The 24,746-nt window shown below is 38.7% G+C and overlaps 1 protein-coding gene across 2 annotated transcripts; it reads left to right on the forward strand.

Moving 5' to 3' along the window:
* The first annotated feature begins 757 nt into the window (after positions 1 to 757).
* On the forward strand, positions 758 to 23,045 carry LOC120112013 (peptide chain release factor 1, mitochondrial-like). 2 transcript variants are annotated; one of them, XM_039130597.1, is made up of 11 exons: positions 758 to 939; positions 3,688 to 3,788; positions 16,918 to 17,016; positions 20,056 to 20,239; positions 20,369 to 20,417; positions 20,508 to 20,586; positions 20,830 to 20,904; positions 21,002 to 21,079; positions 21,979 to 22,137; positions 22,356 to 22,451; positions 22,522 to 23,045. In XM_039130597.1, the coding sequence occupies exons 1-11, from the start codon at positions 777 to 779 to the stop codon at positions 22,708 to 22,710; spliced, it is 1,272 nt and encodes a 423-aa protein (XP_038986525.1). In that variant the 5' UTR covers positions 758 to 776; the 3' UTR covers positions 22,711 to 23,045. The 2 variants fall into 2 exon arrangements, with proteins under 2 accessions (XP_038986525.1, XP_038986521.1); XM_039130593.1 differs by having other exon boundaries at positions 3,688 to 3,787; positions 16,914 to 17,016.
* The last annotated feature ends 1,701 nt before the right edge of the window (positions 23,046 to 24,746 follow it).

Genomic DNA, 24,746 nt, shown 5'->3' on the forward strand with positions numbered 1-24,746 from the left:
ATCATATGTAGCTCGGACCACAAATGTTTAATTTTTCTAGCCCAACAAACCACTACTAGCAAATATGTCACAAAAAATAAAATCAGACCCTTTCTGGTGAAGATGCAAATACATGATATAGATCCATCCAATCCAATTGTAGTGCTTCATGATAGAGATAGCCGTGATTAAATGATAACTTTTTTATAAATATTCTACTAAATATCAAATTTTGTATGAATATCCTTCCAAAATTAATAATTATATATATACTTTCGTAAAACACTTGCTTTATTATTTTATTTTTTTATCCTTATTTTTGCATATGCACCTATAATATCTAACGCCGTTAAAAAATTAATGATTTCAAATTAAAATGACTAAAATATTCTTAATGAATAGACGTGCAAAAAAAATTTATAAGACGATCACGATGGAAGACAAAAAAGTAATCTCTAAATTTTATTTTATTTTTAATTAAAATAAATATGATTTTTATTAACAGTGCTAGAAGAACCGTTAGAAGTATTTATGTAAAAATAATATTTTATAAAAATACAAAAATAAATATAATTTTTTTAAAAAAATATTCAAGTAAATTTGAATTTTAGAAGGTTTTCTTTTTTTACGTTTTTACTTACCCCGGGCAAACGGATCTTCGAACGTGGACCCTTGAACCGGCCGCCGGAGCGGTTGGGTCCGGTTCGACGGGGGCCGAACGCTGGACGCTGCCAAACTCTTGCCGAGCCATAAAATGGCCGATACGGCGTCCGTTTCTCTACCTCCGGGCGGTCGAGATGAAATTTCTAGGGTTCCGATGGGAGCGACGCTTGCTTCGCGACCTCTATCGTTCCGGATCTCTCTCCTTTGCATCTTCTCGGATTCCAATTCCTCGCAGGCAGGTCTTTCCATCTCCAATCTTAAAACCATCTCTTTCGGCTCTTCGCGCCTACTCCACTGGTACGTTTACTTTCCTCTCTTTGGTTATTCTAATATATCTTGGAAGAAATTTCTTTCTTATTTCTAACCAATGCTCGGAAACGTATGAAATTTCAGTGCTTTTGAAGATTTTGAGCATGCTGGTTGTCTTTAAGAGAGTCGTCCTGTGCTCTCTGTTGAATTTTCTAAGCAATTTTAGTGATAATGGAGAAATTTGGGACGTTAGGAGATTACATTTAATTGGAACTTATCACAATCTAATCTATCTTCTTTTAAGCTTCTTATGGTTGTTGCTAGGGCTCAATTTCGTTTCCTGGCAGTAATCGTCTTTCACGTACTATTGTTTTGATGATTTTGACTATTTCTCAAAACAAGAAATTAGATAATTTGGTTGAACCTAGAATTCTCGAGTTACATCTTGTTCAGATGTTAATTTACGGTATTCTGTAATTAATTGAAGAAATATTCTGTATCCTCTGCTGGATAAATGCAAATTGCTGGTCTTCTATATTGTTAAGTTATAAATCGAATACCTAACTCAAAATTTGATTATCTGTTTGAACTCCTCATCACCTTAAAGGTTGTCGCTGCAGGATCTTGTAATATTCTCCTTCTTCTTATTGACCTATCAATGATCTTTACTTCTTTTTTAGATAACTAACAAGCTGATTCAATTGAGCATAACTTGCTTGAAGTAAATTAGCTTAAGATACACCTTTATACAATGTAGTCAATCATAAAATATGTCTCCAATGAAGAAACTATGCTTAGTTTCTTTAGTTAAGCTTGGTTAATTGTCAATTTATTGAAAGACTATGGAAGTGAGGATGCTGACAAAACTGAATAATTTTTTAAATGGTTCAATGTACCTTCTTTATACAGTTTTCATGTGATCTTACTCATTCATATTTTGAAGTACTGCATAAGGAAAAATTAACAATAATAGGAAAAAGATTAGTAGACTTATTTAAAGGACTTGGACATCTACAGTGACTGTTTCACATGTGAATTTCTTTATTGCATATACCTTAAATCCCACAGAATGCATGTGAACTTGCTGAATTTAAAATGATAAATTAACGATTCTCTTATTCTCTAGCCTTACTAGCAAATTGACATATGCAACATGCGTTTAAGCAAATAGTGAATACAATAAATATTATAAATATAAATTATAATAAAATAAAATAAAGAAATAAATTGAATTCATAAAAATTCATATAAAAGAAATTACTACAGTAAAGAGAAATAAAATAGACAAGAAAAGCTAATAAAAAGATCAAATGAGAAAAATTAGAAAAAACAAGTTTAAGAGTAAAATAAGTTAAAAGCATATTAAGAATTAGAAATTAAAAGTACATAATTAAGACAGAAAATTCAACTAATAAAATAGAAATATGATTTTTTTAAAACATAAATGAAATAAACATAAGAAATTAAAATGGCATAAAATTGAATTGTAATATAACAAAATGGTATACAAAAATGGATATTAAAATAAAAATATAAGCATGCAAAACAAGAAATTTAAAGATAAAAAATATAAAATACAAAAATATAAAACATAAAATAAAATAAGAAGGAAAATAGATAAGATAAATTATATAAGCTAATTAAACATGAATACCGAGGGGAGTGGTAGGATGGGGAAGGAGGGGAAGAAATGAAGGGCAATGGCAGAGAGAGGATATGGGAGAGAGCTAGATGGCAGCTAGGGGAGAAAGAGAGTGATGTGAGAAAGAGAGAGAGGGAGAATGGGGGAGGAGGAGATTGGTGGTTGTGGATGGATAGATAGGGATAGGAGCTAGTGTAGGGGCGGAGGTGACATAAAGGAGGGTAGTTGAGAGAGAGAAAATGTATGAGATACATCCAAAAATTTTGGGATATGAAATTTGCTTGGTTAAGAGCAAGGATTTAAAAATTGCCAATTTGATGGTATCGCACCATTTCAATAGCATCCTAATACCAAGACAGGGTAGAGGATGTTAAAACTGATCATAGTTGGTGCATACTGCATCGCCTGACACAAACGAACTGGTATGGGCTTGTCATTTTAAATTAAATTTTGATATAATTAATTAAAAGTTATAAAATTAGATTAAATATAAAATAATATGAAATAGAAGATAACTTAAAGCTATTTTTAAAGGTAGTTATATTGCATTTTAGTAACTATTCCAATTAATTATTTGAATTTATAATTATTAATGATAGCGAAATAATTGATTGAAAGTGAAAGAAAATTTAAATCTAAGCCCAATAAATGATTGGGTTGTAAACCCGGGGGGGGGGGGGTGCGCCTAAACTTGAGTTATGTTTCACATCTATTGTTGCTTATTTTTTAAATGCCATAAAAAGAATGAGTATTGGTACCAGTATCAACATTATATGCGTCATATCAAGAACCACTTGAACATGGAAATAACCAAATAAATTCACTTAAACATATGGAGAGGGTTGGAATTAGACAGAAAATGAAGCTGGTGCTCATTTTTATAATATAATTTATGTATTGATTTATGATTTTATAAGGCAACATGTGAATCACTCCCCTCCCATACTAATCTTTCCCTTGAGGATTTGATAGAACCATCTTCATCCAATGTTTAGCATGATGTTTTTGTATGTGTTCATATGTCTAAAGCACAAAACATGGTCAAAATACATTGATGAGGTCCATCATAGGGAATGATTATTTCTTAAGCATCTTTTTGAAAGCTCTTGATTCCATTGGTGCTGACTATTCTTGATGTTTCTTTGATTTGCTAGAATTGTATCCACAACTTTCTGCCGACCTTCTCAAAATCATGGAACAAAGAATGGTAACAATCGAGCAAAGAAGTGCCTTCCTTCACAATCAAATCAACCGGGTAATGAAAATGTTTTCAAAATTTGTATGTTTGTCAAAAAATTAGGGCCTATTTGGTATTGATCTTGTTTTTCATTTTTATTTCAAATATCATAGAAGACAAATTGACTAGACTAAACAATATGTATGATGTATTTATTCAAAGTGTTTCTAAAATCTTTAGAGTTTCTTGAAGCATAGATCTTATGCTTTCCAAAAAGAATGGAAATAAAAACAACTGACAGAATTTTTTCCTACAAATGCTACATCAATATCCATGTGGCATCTCAATAATTTGTAGAGAAATAAAAGAAGGGTGTTCCAATGTACAAAGTTCCCGTCATTGCAGGATTTGGGGAGGGTCAAATGTATGTAGCGTTACCCGTGCATGTGAAGAGATTGTTTCTATATTTCGAACCTATGACAAGTAGGTCACGACAAAACAACCTTACCATTGTGAAATGAAAACTTGTCCTCGCTATAAATAGGAGAAACCATGGAATGCCGTACCGGCCCGTACCGGCCCGTACCGGCCGGTACGTACCGGTCCGGTCCTAGACCGGTACCGGAACGGATCCGGTTTTTTATCCGAACCGGCCGGTACGGGGGCGTACCGGCCGGTACGGGGGCGTACCGGCCGGTTCGGGCCCGTACCAGCCGGTTCGGGCCCGTATCGGCCGGTTCGGAGGCCGTACCGGTGCGAACCGACCGGTTCGCACCGGTACGATTTTTTTTTTTTTTTAGAACCACAGCGCCGCGCGCTGTGGTTTTTGAAACCACCGCATACCGGCTGGTACGGTACCGGTACCGGCCGGTACGGACCGGTACCGTACCGGTCCGGCCGGCCACCGGTACGCCGACCGGTACCGGTACGGCGGACCTTGGGGGAAACCATCCTTTTTTGCTTTTTGATTTGTATTCATCCCCTGTTGTGAAATGTCCATTTTTTCGGGCATTAATAGAATAAACTTTTTGTCATACTCAAATGTGGACATAGGTTTTTGACAAGAGTTGGACGTATTGAAGCTGAAGGCATCAATTGAGCCACAAGCTCTATGAGATGTACAATATTTTCTTTCAATTAACTAAAACATGACGTCGCATCATCATTAACCGAGGTAGAAGCCATTCTCATCTTCATCCTTTGTTCTATTTTGAGTATCAAAAGCTTTTCTCCCATTTGCTTGTATTGCTCGCATATCTGGTAGGACTTTAAAGAGTAGGGATTCTAGGCTCTAATATCATAGTAATCCGATTAGGGAGAAGAAAGAAATTCCTTCAACTTGCTCAACTCGTATCTCTTGAAAGAAAATTTAGAAAATTGGCTAAAGTATGGTTTAGGTGTTTTCTTTCCCTTAATAAATAATAAAATCATTACAAAGCCTTTATTTATACTAGTAAGATCCTCTCTTTTTATTTTCGTTAATTTTTTATTTGTAGAGAAATAAAAATAGTAAAACAAAAACAATCCAAACATGCCCTTAATTACTAATTTTGTTTTTGTATATGTTTAACACAAGGGGAAGGAACAAAAACAAATTGGCCTCCCTTATATTTTTATTTATTTCTTTCTACCAACATTATATTATGTTTATTTATTTCTTTCTTGCCACGTACATTGTAAAGGTACATCTGCTATAAGAAAGCCACCCTCTCCATCCAATTTGATCAAGACACAATGTGCAAAGCATAATTGATATCCACTTAATTTTGAATTAGGGGCATAGATCACACAGGTGCACTACTTGACTATGGTGTGATTACATTAAATATCAAAATTATTCTGAATCACTTGTAACAAAGATATAGGTCATGATTGCTTAGATTTGGATGCCCTTTTGTAATGACTCTGATATTTTGATCTAGGAAGTCCGAGAAGCAACAATACCCATTAAAGGTGTCAAGCCCAAGTCAACCAGGCCTAGCGCAAGGGCAGCTTATTTTGTAATTGAGCCAAGCTTAAGAATGCTTAGGCCCAACTCACCTAGAAGAGCTACCACTAATAAAATGCGGGAGATGTTATCTTCTGATATGATATTCAGGCCAATTAGTTTTTTTGTTTTTGGTATTTTATATGTTGCCAAGGATGGACATAGATGACATTGGTAGGTCACCTGTAGACTTGCTCAACGGGTAGGTCGGGCTGGGTCGGGTTCCGGTGGAGCTCAGCCCAAGGTGCCAGGTCATTTAGTCAGACCCGTGCTCTACCCAGCCTGGCCTTCAGGCCTATTTCCTAGGTCTGAGCCTGCTACTTATCGGGTTTCAAGCTTTCTGGCTGGGCCTTAGGTTTCCTAGAATTTTCGAAACACTTAAAAATTTTTCTAGCCAAACATGGCTAAAGGATTCAGAATACAACCAAAGTTAATCATGCTAATTAGCTTGATATCATTAAAGAAATTACACAAGCAAAATCTCTACTTCTCCATTTCAACCAGTCTAGTCATCGTCATGCATTATAACCTTATACAAAACTTCAGACATAAAACCAAATCACATGTCATCGCAAATTGCCAACTTTAATATTGTCAATAAGAAATCCCAATTGCTTATATTGTCTGTCGTATTGGGATGATAAAAGCTAGTGTTTTTCAGACCTAGTCTTGGCAGCACCGAGGATGTCACAGCCACACAACAAGTGAGGCGATGCGTGCTGGATCTCATTCATTTTGGTGTACTTGGGCACCAGCCTGCCCTTGGTCTTTTGGGAGATTAGGATTTGGAAGAAGAACTTGTAGCTAACGTACAGCGAGAAGCTGTCGCCGAGGGTTCAGCTGACGAGAGTGGTGGGGAGTGGAGGAATGGAGAAGGGGTTGGTGCCAGAGTTAGGCTTCATGGCTTGCTGGTATGGTAGACCGAGATGAGGAGCGAAGACTTGAGGACGATTCCAAATCGGGGCGGTGGCCTGGTGGTGGGATTGAGGGAAAGATGAACTAGTGGCGAGCGGTGACGAGATGAGAGGAGACGAGGGGGTGGACTCTTCTCATTGGATTGGTGGGGAGACGAGAGGAGGAAAAGGCGAGGAACCTAAGACTCACTTCTCCTCAAAGGCTCGAACTGGTGGTAGCCTCACTAGCCTGGTGAGGGGTTGAGGCGAGGAGGCGATAACCATCAACTCCTCTAGTCCTTTCCTTAATCAGTTGCACTAGGCTGGGCCTAGGGCCTTTAAAGGGCGGGCTCAAATTTTAGGCCTAGCTCGGCCCGTCGAGCTCAAAAACCAAGCCCAAGCTCATCTAAATCACTTCGAGTTTGGGTGGGCCACCAGAAATTCGAACAATTCTAGTCACCTAGTCCCACGTGGCTAGGGTCATGCAACCCACATGTGCTTATGATTGAATGAGCTAAATCAAGTTTCAATTTGTGCAACTTTTTTGTTTTTTTTTTAATTTTTTGGTAGACAAGTCAATGTTTTCTTGAGGGACCTACCGCCACCCTCCAACTGACTACCATACCTTTACTAATTACTAGAAGGGTGTTCCAACAACAACTTTGGATGTGAAATCAAGTGATGGAAAGTAATTTTTCAAAACCTCTTTCTACTCATAGATTAGATGATAGTCACACACTACCTTTCTTGAGGTTTCTTTTTCCCAAATTCTCCTTCTAAATAAAACTTTTTTTGTCATGTATATTTTTAGTGTGGTGCAATGGTTTATATTTTACAGAATAGGCAAAACAACCAAAATCCTCGTGTCTAGTCTACAATATTCAGTTCTTGAACAAGCCAAAATAAGGCTAATGTTTTATTTAGACTATGAAAACTTCATATGGAGATGGCTGTCACGTTACAATCTAAGAAGATCTAAATATCTTTGGACAAGATTCCTAGATCCTATCATCACGACTGAAGAGACCAAGGTCCGCCGTACCGGTACCGGTCGGCATACCGGTGGCGGCCTAGACCGGTACGAATCGGCCCCGGACCGGTCCGTACCGGTCACGTACTGGTCCGAACCGGTTCCGTACCGGTTCTCCAACAATAAACCACCGGTACCGGATTCCACGCTGATCCGGTACCAGTCCCAGGCCGGACCGGTACGTACCGGCCGGTACGGCAGACCATGGAAGAGACCATGATGCAGAATATCCACCCTTGCTACTCTTGTCCTAAATTTAATTTCTCAACATGAAATACTTCATCACTCTTTGCTAAATAGTGTATCTGCTCTAGATTTTCAGGTTGCAAGCATTACTTTGGAAGCAACTTTAGGGTCGTTATGGTACTCCAAGCATGATGAGTTTTAATCACCAATGCCCTTTTATAACATCAAAAAAAAGACATTAAGGGTAGCCTGTAAATTCATTTGTATTAGATGTTTTCATGTTTTTTGAGAGTGCCAAAGTTAACACCACGAGCACCCATAGGTACCACATTGCATTTGACAAAGTCTTATTAAAATTGATCTTCAAGCTAAATTTGCATATTCCATACCTCTACAACCTTGGTTTTCTTGTCTTTCATGAGCCTTTTTTTCTTCTTGAGAAAGAAAGGGTCCGATCTGTATTATAATTACCTAAGTCAAAATGTTGAGGATACACAACAGTGAGATAATCCTTGGTTCATCTTTCATGAGTCAAAGTGATATGATTCTAGGTGTGGGTTCAATCTTGAGTCCCAACTACCTGACAAAGAATGTGGACATTATATTGTCTACACTCCTCATCAATAGTTGGCATAAGAGACTTCCAAGTTCACTTAGTGTTAGCACCACCTAAGTGTTAAGTAAACAAATATATGTTATTTGCAGATTTTGGCTTTTGTTGTCATTTCACATTAGAAAGATATCTATGACGACCTTTGGGTGGAATGCTTTATTGTATGTAAGGGAGGGGAAGAGGTTTTGGGGGCATGCATCTATGTTTGTTTTTCTTCCTGAAGGTGACATGATGGAGGATCTCTCTGGATAGCATGCAATAGCTTAGATGGGCCTAATGGGTGAGGGAGCTTAGGGAACAGGCTAATTTGTTGCCATCCTAACCTACAAAAGAGAAGAGGGCAGAGAAGTAAGTGTCTTGATGACTCTTAACAACTTGAAGGGCTTTAGATTTTTAAATTTGTTTAGAAGGCTACTGAGGACATTAAGTGACTAATTCTAACCAATGTCCAAGCAAATATCAACTCATGATAAAAGACAGTGAGAAAATTGAGGTTTAGAAGAGTAGAAAAGAGGATAATATCTGCCAAAATCTATGAATGAAAGAAAATGAGAGGGATCGACAAGAGAAATTGGGAGGGAGAGGGAAAAGAGGGCCCTGGGGGGAGTTGAACCACTTTCCTTCTTGATAGTAATACTCACATCACAGTACTACTCAACACTATCCCTTTTCCCTTCCCATATTCTATATAGATACTATATTTTAAAGACAGAATAAATGATGCAGCACCAGTGCGGGGGAAGAGAAGAAGAAGGAAGAACAAGAGAGGAAGAAGGAAGAAGAGGTTCTAGAGACACAGGAAGAAGAGAAGGGGAGGAGGAGGAGGAAGAATAAGATCTGGGGGAAAAGAAATTCTTAATCATTCATTAACCCTAATCAACATAAAAGTTCCCTATAAATAGGGCCCAATAAGAACACTTAAAATAAAACCCCTTACACAAAATAAAACCCACAAATAAGCCCTAAAATGCAAATGAGTCCAGAAATAAAATAAACCACAAATAAACCCCTAAATGCAAATAAACCCAGAAATAAAATAAACAAATATGCAATAAGATGGGGACCTAGCTGATGTCCCCATCAACTCCTCCCGGGTGAGAAAAACTCGACCCCGTCGAGTGTATATCGGGTCGGCTGTCGTACTGCTCCAGAAGATCCGGGTCAAGGCGCTGCAACTCAGCTCGCGAAATCCACGACACATCTGATTCGGATCGACCTTTCCACCGAACAAGGTAACGTTGGTAGCTTCCTCTCCTGGTAGATATAACCTGCTCATCTAATATATGTTCTATGTATTCTCTGCGTGCATGAAACTGTGGAGGTGGAGGCTCACTAGCAGGTGCTAGATCAGGGTGATCAACAACAGTGGGTGTAGCAACAAAAGGGTCAGAAGGAATGAATGTGGATATTTTGTATGGGACTAACTCTTCAATATTAAATGTCGCACTAATCCCATAGGCTTCAGGAAAATTTACAACATAAGCATTCGAACTGATTTTCTTTAGGATTTTGAACGGTCCTGCACTACGGGATTGCAACTTTTTGAATGTTTCCGAAGAAATCCGTTCAGGTCTAATTCTCACCATGACAGAATCTCCTACATTCAACTCTTTATAACGTCTGTGCAAATCAGCAAGGAATTTATATTTTAAGTTATTAGAGTGAATACGTTTGCTGATTTCCTGATGCAATGAATGCAGGTGTGATGCAAATGATTGTGCAGACTCAGAGACTTTATGTTGATGAGACATGAGAATCAAGTCTATGGGTTGCCTAGGTTTATATCCATTCACCACTTCGAAAAAACTCATGCCTAAGGACCTATTGACCGAACTATTATATGCAAACTCGGCGGTCGGTAACACTAAATCCAAAGTCCTAACATAGGCCGACGAAAATTTTAATTTAGTGCCAATCATGTGCCTAAGAATTTTCCTAAAGGAGCTCACGAATCTAACATCTCTTTCATATATAATAGATTTTGGAAGGTCAGGAGGTCTAACGACTTCATTGAAATAAAGTTTGGCAAATCTAGAAGCGTTAGAAGTCTTAGGACATAGGAGAAAGGGAGCCATATTTGAAAAATGGTCCACAACCATAAATATGGAATCATGCTTGATATAGGTACTAGGAAGTTCTAACACGAAGTCCATACTGACATCTTGCCATGGGATCGTGACACTAGACATAAAATCTAAGAGGTCGTCCAGCCTAAGAATTGAAAAATGATACTTAACGATTTTATCAATGGCACGGCTATCAATGCACATCCTCTAAGAGTCATCTTTCTTGGGAGTGAGGAGTGCAGGTACAACACAGGGGCTCAAACTCTCACGAATATACCCTCGGGTGTGGAGTTCGTCAACTTGACATTGCAGTTCAGTGTGCTCGTTTGGGTTGAGCCTATGATGGGGAAGATTTGGCAAGGGTGCTCCGGGAACGAGGTCAGTCGCGTGCTGGATATCACGCATCGGAAGAAGTGTATCTGGAAGATCCTTAGAGAAAACAGAGTGGAACTCCTCCAACAGGGGAACTGTTGCTGGTGAGTGCTCAAGGTTCGACTCCATACTAATGGCTCTAGCCACAAGGGCAAACACAGATGATTGGCTTTCGATATCTTTCATTACCTCTTTCGAAGTAATGATGTGAAATGGTTCATCTTTTCGTAGAGTGGCACTCTTCTTTTCAGGGGTGGACTCTCGAGGAGGCAATGAGTTCAGTATAATTTTCCGACCCTGGAACATAAAGCTACACGAATTCGAACGCCCATGAAATGTGACGTCCATATCGTATAGCCAAGGCCTCCCTAGGATGACTTGACCTACATCCATCGGAATGCAGTCGCACCAGATTTCGTCTTTATAGGATAGGAATTGAATCGGGACGAGGCATCTTTCCGACACCGAAAGAGATGTCTTATCTACCCAAGCTACTTTATATGGATTGGGATGAGGGGTAGATTTCAGGCCGAGGCGGGAGACAACTCCGGAAGCAATGGTATTAATACAACTTCTGCTATCAAATAGGATTTTGCATGTTTTATCATTGATCTTAATGAGTGTGTAAAATAGGGAGGTCCTACGCCAATCTTGTTCGGTCTTAGTCTGAGTTAGAGTGCACCTAACCACATGAAGCCTAGGATTTTGGTTATTTGGATCAGTGGGCTCCTTTTGAGGTTCAGCCTGGAGAAACTCTAACCCGGTCTGTTCGTCTCCAAAGTCTTCTACAAAATCCTCAATGTTTGGCTCATAGACTTCTTCAACACATTCATTCGCTTGAGTCCCAACTTCTAGTTTAGTCATGAGATAGGTCTTGGCATTACACTGGGATGCTATATGGCCAAATTTTTGGCACCTAAAATATTGGGTTTGGCTTCGAGAAGGAGGATTGGGACCTAGTATGCCCTTTTCTTTATCATTTGAATGGTTCTGGACAGGTATCGGGGATGTCCTAATCGGTGCTTGGCTAGGGCCGGGCTGGTTAAAAGGATTGGGAAACTGCCTGGGTTGTGCGGGGTAGTTTTGATTAGGTCGGGTTCCTGGAGGTATGAACCGAGAGTCGGTACACCTCACTACAGGGGCTTGTAAGAAACTATCTACATCTTGAGCCAACTGGTATGCTTGGCCAAGAGTAGTAATCTCTCGGAGGATTAGTTCTTTCTGGATCTCCTCGTGGAGTCCTGCCCGAAACCTAGAGAGAGTAACAGTCTCCTCTTCGATTACACCGCACCTCATATGAAACTCCTCAAATCGTGCAATGTAATCAGCAACGGTTGATGTCCCTTGAGTTAGTTTCTGCCACCTATCCATAAGGTGTTGTCGGTAAGAGAATGGCAGATACTTCTCATTCAGCTTTTCCTTCATATCCTCCCAGGTAGTGATACGAGGAAGCCTTTGGGTCTCACGCATATGTTCAACATTATGCCAGTACCAGTGAGCTTGCCCAATAAGCTTCATTTTAGCGAATCATACTTTTCTATCATCAGTCATTTCGTACCACTCAAAATAGTTATCCATGGCTGCTCTCCAATCAAGGTACACACTCGACTCTAATTGACCAGCAAATGTGGGGACATCTACTCGTACGGTACGAAGTAGTCGCTCATCAAGATCGCGCTGGTGATCAGGAGGAGGTTGGTTCCTAGGGGGATGGGGAAAAGCTACAGGTGGTGTGGTCAAACCAAGCTCGGGATAAGCTGCAATTGGGGTCGACGGTTCAGGAGTCCTAGGGTGTTGCACTAGAACACGGATCTCTCGTTTGAATTCATCACGATCAGCTCGTAATGCAGCTAATTGTCCCAAAATATCTTGTAGAACGCTGGGGTCCATGGTGGGTAAGGGGTCTGAGAGTCAGTGAGGAGGTACTCTCTACCACTACGGGTTGGCATGCAGGGACTACTCTAGTTGGTGATATGATATGCAATGCTACTAATGAACCCTAACTTACCAAATGCAATGCAAGACAACCTACTACTGCAATCTACTATAAATTCGGAAATCAACAAATTTTCACAAAGATAACTTAAAATTAAATATTACTAATTTGTACTTTGGTTATTTCAGAGTTAAAGTAGAAAATTAATCACTATGAGAAATTAGGTTGCAAGCACGTATTACAGTCGTTCTAATCCTAAAGTAATCTGATCGACGGATATTGAGAATTATCCTGTTGCCAAAGTGTGCTAATTTAATATTTAGATTTAAATGGTGGGTATGATGGGTGTGGTAGTAAATGTTCTAGGTTTTGCAGTTTGACAGGAAAGTAAGTTTTCAAAATAGGACCGTCATGCAAGAGAACTAGAACATAATTAGATAAACAAGCCCAAAAGAAAGAACAACCTGTTACCTGTGGTGGATACAGTCAACCGGAAGTTGTAAAGTCTCGAGCACGAAGTTGGCGCCGAGTGAAACTAGCTGGAGCTGTGGTCCTGGATCTGCAGCACAAGGGGCTCCTGGAGTGGGCTGAAAAATGGCTAGATCGGGCCTGAAACAGGGTCTGCGGCTGATTGGGCTTGGACCGCGCTACAGTATGGCGCACGGGCTGGGCTGGCGGCCTGCTGAGGACAACTGGGCCAGACCGGTCGGGCTCGGATGTGGCCTGATGCACCTCTCGGCTGGCAGCCTGGCACACAGGGGTGTCCCTGTTCGCGGATGAGAGCTGGATGGGAGCGGCTCGGACGAAGGCTCGGCGATGGGCGCTGCAAGTCCGGAGTAGGCAGCGGCCGACGGCGCACGGCGGCAGTGGTGGAGCACGCGGGCGCGGGGAAGGATGCAGCGGTGGTGGCAATCGGGCGGTTGCGGGAGTGGCGGGGACAGCGATGGCGAGGCGGCGGCAGGAGACGGCACGGGCGGAGGCGGATCTCGTCGGCGGAAGGAGGCGTCACAGGCGGAGGCGGCAAAGGCGGAGCGGCACGGGCGGAGGCGGCAAAGGCGGAGCGGCACGGGCGGAGGCGGCGAAGGGTACGCAGGTGGTGCGGCTCGGCGGGGAGGGCGTCGTCGGGGCTCGGTGACGGTCGGCTTCGATCGTCGGCGGTCGACCGCAGAAAAGAGGCGCCCGAAGGAGGCGTCGCACGGCGGCGGGCGTGGTGGCGCAGCTCGGCGGAGACGCGGTGAGGGGCAGCCGATCGGGGAAGATGAACAGGTAGTTTTTTTTTTTTTTTTTTTTTTTTTTTTACGCACGTGCAGTCACGTGCAAAGGTTTTTTTGTTTTTTTTTTCTTTTTTAGGCGGCACGTGCGGTCACGTGCGTCTTTTTTTTTTTTTTTTTTTTCCTCCGGAACGGATCCGGGCTAGTGGGGCGGGCTAACGGGTCTGAGACTTACCCGTTGCCCCAACCTTCTTCAACCTCCCGACGGATTCGGGAGGGCGTCGATCTTCACGGCGGCGGCTGCGGGCCGAGGCAGGGATCACAACGGCGGCTCCGCGACCTGCGGCGGCGGCGAGATCACGGCCATGGCTTCGTGGCCAGCGGCGAAGGTCGGCGGCGGTCCCCTCTATGGACCCGACGCCGACGGTTGGTGGCAGACGCGAAGCACTCGGGGCAGCGGCGCTCTCGTGGGGACGCGACGATCTCCGGTGGCGAGTCGGTGGCGCTGCGAGGTGGGGCGGCAGTTGGCGCAGACACGGCGATGGGCAGAAGGGGAAATCTATGGCGGGGCCCTTCCTTTGTTCTTTGTGACAACCGAGAGGGAGGATGGGGACCTGACCACACTTCGAGGTGGTGACCGTAGGTGGCCTGCGGCGGCGAGCGGGAGTGATGGTGGTCGCGGGTGTGTCGGGCGGTGGAGGATCCCGCTGCAGGGGTTTCTTTTTTTTTTTTTTTTTTTCTCTGGTGAAAACCGACAGAGGGGAGGGAGGGGGGGGTTTGCTGGTGAAAACCGAGAAAGAGAGCGCCTGGTGAAAACCGAGAAAGAGGGAAGAAAGGTAACGCTGGATCGTGGCTTTGGCAGCAGTGGCAAAGCCGAAGCTCTGATACCAAGTTGATGCAGCACCAGTGCGGGGGAAGAGAAGAAGAAGGAAGAACAAGAGAGGAAGAAGGAAGAAGAGGTTCTAGAGACACAGGAAGAAGAGAAGGGGAGGAGGAGGAGGAAGAATAAGATCTGGGGGAAAAGAAATTCTTAATCATTCATTAACCCTAATCAACATAAAAGTTCTCTATAAATAGGGCCCAATAAGAACACTTAAAATAAAACCCCTTACACAAAATAAAACCCACAAATAAGCCCTAAAATGCAAATGAGTCCAGAAATAAAATAAACCACAAATAAACCCCTAAATGCAAATAAACCCAGAAATAAAATAAACAAATATGCAATAAGATGGGGACCTAGCTGATGTCCCCATCAATAAACAAATTATTTTTTTTTAAAATTAAGTTTAATTTCAGGTCCAAGTAATTTGTAGGTCAGGAAACTTGATGGCCATAATTTATGGGTCATGCAATTTAATTATTTTGATTCTAAAATAATGATATGATCTGGACTAGTCATGCTTCAAGGTTTGAGATTGACTCCTTAATCTAACGTCTGAGATTGATTCCATGAGAACTCCATGATCCCCGTCCATGTTCTTGGTTAAGGGATCAGATATCTCTACTGATTCAAGCCTCCATCACTGCATCAAGATGCGGAATACTATGATCAGGCTTTACGCCTCAATTAGATAAGGCTGAGATTTTAAAGATGTCAATTAGACTATTAGTCATCTAAGATGGTTAATTCTTCCCACAAAAGTGTGTTTGTGGCTGATTTACATGGAACAGAGGAGTAGAGGGCTTCAGAGAGAAATCTAAAATGTAGAATACAATGATCAGGTTTTGCATTTTGGCCTCAATGAGATAAAGCTGAGATTTAAAGCTGTCAATCAGACTATTAGTCATGTAACATGGTTAATTCTTCCCTCAAAAGTGTTTCTATGGCTGATTTACATGGAACAGCGGAGTAGAGTGCTTCAGAGAGATATCTATGCATAAATTTTCGTTAATATGCTTTAGCAAGAGGTGCATATATGGGCTTTCCTTAAACAACCTGTAACAAGAGGATGACATGAATCATGCTTAGGTCTTGCATTGATTTTTGGATGGTCCTGAAAGACATCTCCAAGATCAATTAACTTTCAGCATTTTAATCAAGATGTTAGGGGATTGCCCTTTGTGGATTTGTTCAAAGATCATTTCTTAGGGTGCTGGATTCTTCAAGTTTGGATGACACAAAACTGTTGGACATCCAAACTCCGGTATTCGAACATATCCAATAAGTGTAATGGTACAGAGCATGTGATTTTGCATTCCTTTACCTCAGTTTTAAAATATTCATTCAAGAACTTTTAATGAGACAAGCAAGTGGACATCACTGTTGTATTTCTTTTGAACAAAATAACTTATCAGCATGCAAACTTTGCTTGCTCTGTATACTTATTTCAATTAAAATTTAGTATTGTTAAACTGTTTATCTTTTTTATGTACGAGTCAGCAAGTTGCACGATAATCACATTCTCATTTCTAAATATACTAGTACGAATTATTCTTTAAATTATTGAAAACCTTCAAACTACTCATTAAAAAAAGGTGGCGCAAAGAGAAACTTCAAACTATTTTGAGAATATGTCCATTTTCCCATTATTATTGCAATTTAATAAGAATTTTTTTTTTCAAAAATTTGTTCTTGTCGGGCTATATAGATTCTTCTGTTGTTTAAGATATACCACTCATTTCATTCAATCTACCAACTTTCTCCTGTTTTTTCATTGAGCTACCATTTTTTTCCCTTCTTGAGCTAATCACTAACAAAACTCTCTGACCATAGATATCATGTATTTTAAGATTTAATATATCGCCTAGTTTCACTTGATTGTTATACAACCTTTGTCCCTCAAGACTTACAAACTAGTTGTATACTCGGAGCTGCCTAAATTTCTATAATGATGATGTTGCATCGTTGTTAATTAAATTAGCTGACTAATTATCATGTTTTTTCATGTTTATGATGCTAATTGAAGACAGCCAGCAGTTTCAGCAACAGAGTTTTCAAAGGCCAATAAGGAGCTACGAAAACTAGGGAGCTCTGTGGAGCTGATCAAGGAGTTGAGAACCAAAAAGGAGGTAATTTAATTACTTTGCCTTGTTTAACATTATTTTTTAAAAATTCTCGACCAAAATGTAAATGATTGTAGTCTTGGTCATGGTTGACCATTACTAACCTACCCTGTTAATTGACCTATGAACTGTTGCCTAGGTGTCATATGAATTTTTCCTTTCAAATCTCAAAGTTTCAGACTACAAGCTATGGTCATATAAACTATGGTCATATCCATCAAGGCATGAACCCATGCCTTATTACTTGCCCACATTGACTCATTATTTCGTTTGAGGTCTTCCTTAAAAATTTCCCCAAGCTATTTTAATTCTTTTTCAATCACTTCTCTCTAGATGTTTACTTAGGTCTACTATTTCTTTATCTCAACTTTCAATCCATTCAAAAGACCTGTTCTAATGAAGGCCTCCTCTGATGTTTTGCTAGACATGCTATATCTGATCATATATGTGCGTGTAGCACTAGAATATGAACCATTCGGTTGATGGCTTCATGCAGTATCTGTTGATTTGCACTATTTTAGATGAAATCTTGGAGATTGGTGTACTAGACATTTACCAGAACTAAGTTCTAGTGATGTTTGGATCTAACATAATTTATGAGTCCTTTTAAATTATCTTTGTATAAAAAAGATGCTGTTTTGATCCAACCCTAAATATCAGAAATTGGATATTTAGTTGAGGAGTCGACTTTTGAATTTGAATCTTTGAGTATTTTCATTTAACTCAAATTGGGGTAATTTCTTATTTACATGTAATATTTTAAAGGATATATTTTTAAATGATGTTCATATTCATATAAATAAACACTCTTTCTTGTGGTCCTGTTGGTAGCCTACCTGCTGAGCACTGACTTCTCTAACCAACTCATCCAACCGACCTCATGGTCAAACCAACCTAGGGAACTGATCCTTCTTAACCATCTGTTTATGCCTATTGATAAAGGCCAGCAGGGGCAGGCTAGGGATGAAAATGGGAAAGGAGGGTAGGTCCTTTGGGAGAATGAACAAGGGAAGATTGGGCAAAGATTATCTTGGTTTCTCTTACATTAGCAATGAGTGTCCTCACCTACATTAATAATGAGGATATAACTACCCTGAGCTTATCTGAAATTTAGAATGACTTATGCCATTTTCACATTATCTCATACCTTAACAGAGAATCAAATTGTTATTTGTTATCATATTGTTTCATTGAATCTTCACCTGAACTTTCATTTGATTTATGATACTATTGGAACTATTTGAATGCTTATCTATTTATGTGTTTGAACCTTTATTAGTTTCTGATTCTTTTTAGAAAATTAGATTTAGATTTCATTATAAAATGGTTGTAGTTAACCTTCACTTGAATTTTCCAATGATAATATGACATGTTTTAAAGGTGATCTATTTCCAATGAAAACTTAAATTCCTTAATCATGTTTGGAGTTTGCTGTTGAGCTGTGTACCGGCTGTAATGGAGCTTTTAAGGGAAAGAGGACTTAGCATTATAAAGTTGCTCTTGGGTCTATTTTTTTTTTTTTTAACAACTCTGGCAATATAGTATTTTGGCATGGTATTGCTTTGTAATTTCAAAAGACGTGTATAATAGATTATGTTAAAGTTTTGTTTTTCTATTTTGACTAAAATTAATGTTTTGTGCACACCAGGTTATGCTCTGTTAGATATATGCCTTCTTTGGGGATGATCCAAGTTTAATGCTACTTTTACACTGATTAATTCTAAGATTTATGTTTTGGGGCATGACACCATACCATAGCCTCAACAATGCAACTTATATACCTACTTCATATAATTGTTCCTTATACTAACCTACATAGCCCTACTTTTACCACTTCTATCTCGATCATCTTATCTTTCACATTCATAGGGTTTATTTCTTGTTGTTTTGAATAGTACAGAGCTTCAGGCTTTATTTGTCATTTCATAGATATTTTCCCCATAAGTCACCAAGGCATGTAATGGTCATATGACACTCTTGAAACGTCTTTACTGTTCAGCCACCAGTCTTCACTTATATATGTCTGTCTTTGTTCCTATTGTTTGTTAACGAAAATAAGATTGTTGAACTTGGCACCATGTATCTTGACCTTTAGCTTTGAGAAGGGCCATATTTTTTGTTGAGATTGTATTCTATATTCTATTTTCATTATATTGACTGGTGTTGGCACACACGTAAAGGAAGATGGTTGCCTGTAATGCCGTCTGAATAAACATATTATCTGCTGTTTGCATAATTGGTGAATGCAGTCACTTTTTCTTGGTTCATTCATCATTTCTGTTTCTTGAAGGAGAGTAAAATAGAAAACACGGTGGATGTATTTGTTAAGAAGAAAAGATATGTATGTACAGGAGAGGAGATGGATGGATGAAGATGAAATTGGTTACCGGCTTGAAAGCTTTTCTAGGGGGGAGATGGATAGTTTCTAACTCTTTCTTCTTGTCCCATTGGGACTCTTTATAAGATAGTTATATAAAAAAGATGAAGGAAAAAGTTACATATAATGGCCATGTTGTTAATATAAAACTTTTTTCTGGATTGTCCAGCTGCAAAACTTTTGATGTTATGTGTCTGTATATATATATATATATATATATTGAAGTTGTACCCTCTAAACTTCCCTCCAGACCTTATTTTAAGAATTAAACATTATCCTTGTTTCATATATTAAAACCGTATACCTGCAAATAACATATCATATGTGTCATGTTCCTGCTTCCATCTCTTGGCATTGTGTCATGAAGCCAAATAGGTTTACCTATGGCTGTTCTTTATTGCAACTTCCTCTCCTGTAGCATATGACTTATAGATTTGATTCAATTGGTAATTTGTGCAGTTCTTTTTGCCCTGTTAATATTTTTAAAAATAATAGCTATTGTGTATCAGCAATTCATGTAATGATATTTTTTTTCTTATTGAGAAATTTTGTGTTCCAATGACTCAACTATTGAAAATTCATGTAATATTTGGAGTGGATTTGCACCTTAAGAAGTCAGTAACATCACAAATTTTCCCAAACATGGGGTGTGACATTTTAATTTACAGGAGATTGATGGTCTGAGGTCATTGATATCTGATTCTCTTGAAGATAAAGACATGCAAGAGATGGCAGCAGATGAATTGGTGGAAGCTGTGGAGGAGGAGAAGAGATTGCGGCATCTGCTGCTTAAAAGTTTGCTTCCAAAAGATGATGCTGATGAGAGGGACTGTGTTTTGGAGGTTAGAGCAGGTGACATGACTTTAATGTTGCTTGGATGATTCTGAATATGCATGGCTTTGTCTGCTGTCACGTCTTGTTGATTGGCTAATTTCTTTGGTAGTTACAACTGAAATTTAAGATGGATTATAATTTGGGCAGGAACTGGAGGTGAAGAAGCTTCTTTGTTTGCAATGGATATATTGAGAATGTACGCTTCTTTTCCTGGTTATTTTGCTGTTTACAGAATGCAGGTGGTGCTTGAATTTAAGCATCTTAAAAAAAAAAAATACCACAACAGGTATGAGCGATACTCACAGAAGAAGGGATGGAAATTTGATGTCTTACATATAATGGAGTCTGATTTAAAAGGATACAAGGTACTTATGATGTTCTGCTTCTGGAGTAACAGTCTTTATGTATGTATGTCTGTATATGCATGCCTAAATATGTGCATGCACATGTTGTATGCACCTTCGTAGATTGATCTATATGAATTGTATGCACGAAACTACAAGTTGGTAACTAAATTGATCCTTGGAAAATTTAAAGCCTTGTTTGTTTCCATATGAAATTTAAATGAATAAAATTTGTGCTGTTATATAGTATAACTTATATTACAGGAAGCCAGTGGAACAATATCAGGAACTGGTGCATATGGAAAACTTAAATTTGAGAGGGGCATTCATAGAGTTCAGGTGTGGTGGAGACTGTTATTCTCAATCTTATTTAACTTGGTGGAGTATAGCTAACGCATTTCTTTCTACGAATCTCAACATATTTTATATTTGGCAGCGCGTTCCAGTGACAGAGAAATCAGGACGTGTGCATACCAGTGCTGTATCTGTTGCTATACTTCCTCAGGCTGATGAGGTGAAGATCAGTGCATGTGATCTTGTTAGAATGTGAGAGTAGCATGAATATCCTATGATGGGATCAAGATCAACTATTATTTTTTCTGCCTTCTGATATCCATTTTAGCTTCTTTTTTCCTGAATAATATCATTAGGTTACTAATGAGATGTTTCATAATGGTCATTGCAAAGAAGAAATGCATCTAATGCATAAGAAGTGCACAGTGTGCAAATGTCCTTTTACAATGTCAATTTCTTTCTGTGCTAGTACTGCTAGCACTTCAAACTTTCCCTGGAAGCTTTTATGGATGTGTATGTGTTTTCGCTAGCTGGTACCGTGATGCCCTAGCTGCAGGTTTACGGTGGGAACTATATATTATAATGGAGCAAATGTTTCTCATCATAGTATGCTTTTGTTCAATATGATCTTGGTAAAGCATTGGCTACTCCTAAAATTTGTATTGAGATTGATGATGCTGCTTCATTTATTTGAGAATGGGTGGAAATGGGCATGAACATTATCAAGCAGTTTCTGTTCAGTATAGTGTTGTATCTGGTGATAGGTTTAGATTTCTAGAGGTATTTTACTGCTGTCCGTGAAATTCTGTGAATATGCATCTTGCTTTTGTTATTTTGTTGCATGACAATGCCTTTGTACTTAAAGAATCTGTGCAATCCAGCTTAGTTTTCAGGATAGAACCATGAGCTGCCACTAATAGATTATGTTTTAATGTACGAGTTCTAAATTATCTCTAGGCCTTTCTTTGTTAAGCCTGTGTGTAACTGTTAAAACTAATTTATCCTTTTCCACTTTGTTTTTCTTTCCTTTTTAAAGTTATTTTGAATCTTTCTTGCTTTAGTATGTTTCACCAGAATGACATGACGATATGAATTGCTTTTTCATCAACCACTCTGCAGGTTGATATTCAGTTGCGTAATGAAGACCTGAAAATTGATACATACAGATCTGGTGGGTGTGGAGGTCAGTCTGTAAACACCACAAACAGTGCTGTTAGGATAACTCACATTCCAACGGGAATAACAGCGGCGATACAAGATGAAAGATCACAACACTCGGTAAGAGATGCCATCTCATGCATATTTTTCATATTTTGTCCACAATATGCTGGCATGCTATGCGGGCATGATAATAAGTAGTATCGAGACACAGACTAATGTCAATTTCTTAAGCAATTTTTCAATCTAACTTGTAATATTGCTCCTTGCTAAAGATCCATTGCATAACCGAATGAATTGGAAATGACTAGTGTAACTCTTTTCCCGTATCACTTTAGAACAAAGCCAAGGCGCTTAAAGTGCTACGTGCAAGGCTATATGAAATGGAGAGATCTAGACTTCAAACAAACAGATCGAAACTTCGAGCAGAGCAAGTAGGCAGTAGTACTTAAGTTCTCTCCATTGTTATTGACTTGCCAACAGGATTTCTAATGCCTTCAATAGATTGGAAGTGGTGACAGGTCTGAGCGAATCAGGACATACAATTTTCCCCAGGGGCGAGTCACGGATCATCGGGTTGGGATCACTCACCATTCCATAGAGGATGTCCTGGAAGGGGAGAGCCTAGACGTTTTCATTGATGCTCTTCTATTGCAAGAGGAGATGGATGCCATTGCATCATTTGGCACTTGACTATTTATACATTAATTTGTAGTTTGTTGTATTGCCTCATATTTAGGGATGCTTAGCGTTAGAAGTTAAAATGAAACATCTAGGTCTCAACAGTTATCAATTTTGCTGCTTGTGGTGTTGGTGCTATCAAGATTGCTTATTGTACAAGATTGGCAGGCTGGAGTTCAGGATTGTTTTGGTCAGTTCAAAGTAGCAATCCAATAGGGAAAAAGTAATGCAATAAATGTAATCCAACTGGTGTTCTTTTGTTGATTTAGAGGCCATAATTGTACGTTTCATGTATTTAGAACTGCAGCTTGCAGAATTAGTGATATCTTAAAACTCTTTAATCTCCATCTTACATTTTTTTTCATTAAAATAACAATGAGTCAAAACACTGCTAAAGTCCTCTGATAGTTTTAAGTAGTGTTCAAACTGTTTTGACAATCCATCGTATGGGAATGTAAAGAATTGCTTTCTTTTTGGGTACTAGTGAAACATTTCATTTTACAGCAGCCTAGCGCTACTTCACGTCCTCGCGTTCATAAGATTTGAAGTCTCGAGTACAGCTTAGTCAAACCTTTTCACACTGTGCATTAACCAGATTACAAGGTTATCTGCTTCCATATTGATTCTATGCAATGCTTCAGGAATCATTCATTCTATGAGTTTTTTCCCCTTTTTCACTAATTTTAATGAAAAAGGTATAGATCACTTGGAAGGTTACTAACTTGCTCTCTCGACTGGTTGAGCCTTCAGAGTAATAAATCTAATAATATTTATTATTAAACAGATATTAAACCCATTTGGCTTTTGTTGGTGAGTCCAGGATGGTTGGTCGGTAATCCAAACTTCTGCAACATTGATTTAATCAACTGTACGCTAGTCTTTAATTGGAATGACATTCCAACCTATGAACTTGGTACATGACCTAGACCCGACCGTACCTAATGTTGAATGGATTGCGTATGTAATCAAAGTCAAACCTATTGCAAAGGTCAAGTCTGTTTGGGGTAGCTTTTGATACCTGACCCGACCCAATCACGGCCTACACAGGAATAAATTACCAGGTGTATTACATGCATGCATGCATGCCTAACGTTAATTTTATTTTTATATCCTCCAATTAACAAAAACAAAAACCACAATATGCTAGACTATGTTTGGCAATTAACCTTTCAATTAATCCATTATTGTTGTGTGGCTAATAATCAAATGCATGTTGTTAGAGATTTAATTTTTGCAACATGTATTTGGATGTTTCAAGATATAACATTTGATACTAGATGGTGCCTTGCCATGCCTCATTTAATTGTTCCATGATGATCCTATGTGGTAGCAATCCTAAATTACCCTACTTCTCAAATCATAGTCTAGCCCATTAAAAAAAAACATATTCTTCAGGACAAATATCCAAGATCACCTCAAGGCAATGATGGGCTAAAATTTGGAATTTTTTTTTTTAGTCTAGCAAGAAAAATTAGTATATTAATATACCGTTAAATTATTATACCAATATTATATATTAATTTATATTGATATTATATATAGTATTTGTGATATATTATATTCTAATATATTATTAATCATATTATTATGATATTATTATTCAATTAGATTTTTAAATTATAAGAGATGCATTATTGTACTTTATATGTGTATTACAAAATAAATTTTAGTATTAAAAAATCATATATTATAACTATCAATGAGATATTAATTCTTTAGTAACAATTAAATTTGAATCAGATAATAATTTATAGGATTGATAAATATTTTTATAAAATATATTAATAATTAATATATTAAAATTTATTATAATAAAATTTTATATAATTAATATATATATTTTTATGGAATATATCAGTTGTAGTTTTTAATATTATATGGTCAGTAATTTTGGATACTCTTGGAATACCAAATAGATTACTCGAAAATACATGGAGATGTTAATTACTAATAAGAGTTATCAATTATCTAAGATCAACTTAGTGATCTCATTTCAGTCACCAAATGCCACTACCATATATCTTGCAACCTCTCGGCTAAAAGTGATG

This window comes from Phoenix dactylifera, chromosome 1 (genome assembly GCF_009389715.1).
Source record: "Phoenix dactylifera cultivar Barhee BC4 chromosome 1, palm_55x_up_171113_PBpolish2nd_filt_p, whole genome shotgun sequence".
NCBI classification, from domain to species: domain Eukaryota; kingdom Viridiplantae; phylum Streptophyta; class Magnoliopsida; order Arecales; family Arecaceae; genus Phoenix; species Phoenix dactylifera.

What these genes read in the sequence shown, in the direction of transcription:
- LOC120112013 (XM_039130593.1), top strand. Translation starts at nt 777, where the DNA reads ATGAAATTTCTAGGGTTCCGATGGGAGCGACGCTTGCTTCGCGACCTC. An exon ending in GCAATGGATATATTGAGAAT is followed by an intron (nt 20,418 to 20,507) that starts GTACGCTTCTTT and finishes ATACCACAACAG; the next exon opens with GTATGAGCGATACTCACAGA. An exon ending in CTGATTTAAAAGGATACAAG is followed by an intron (nt 20,587 to 20,829) that starts GTACTTATGATG and finishes CTTATATTACAG; the next exon opens with GAAGCCAGTGGAACAATATC.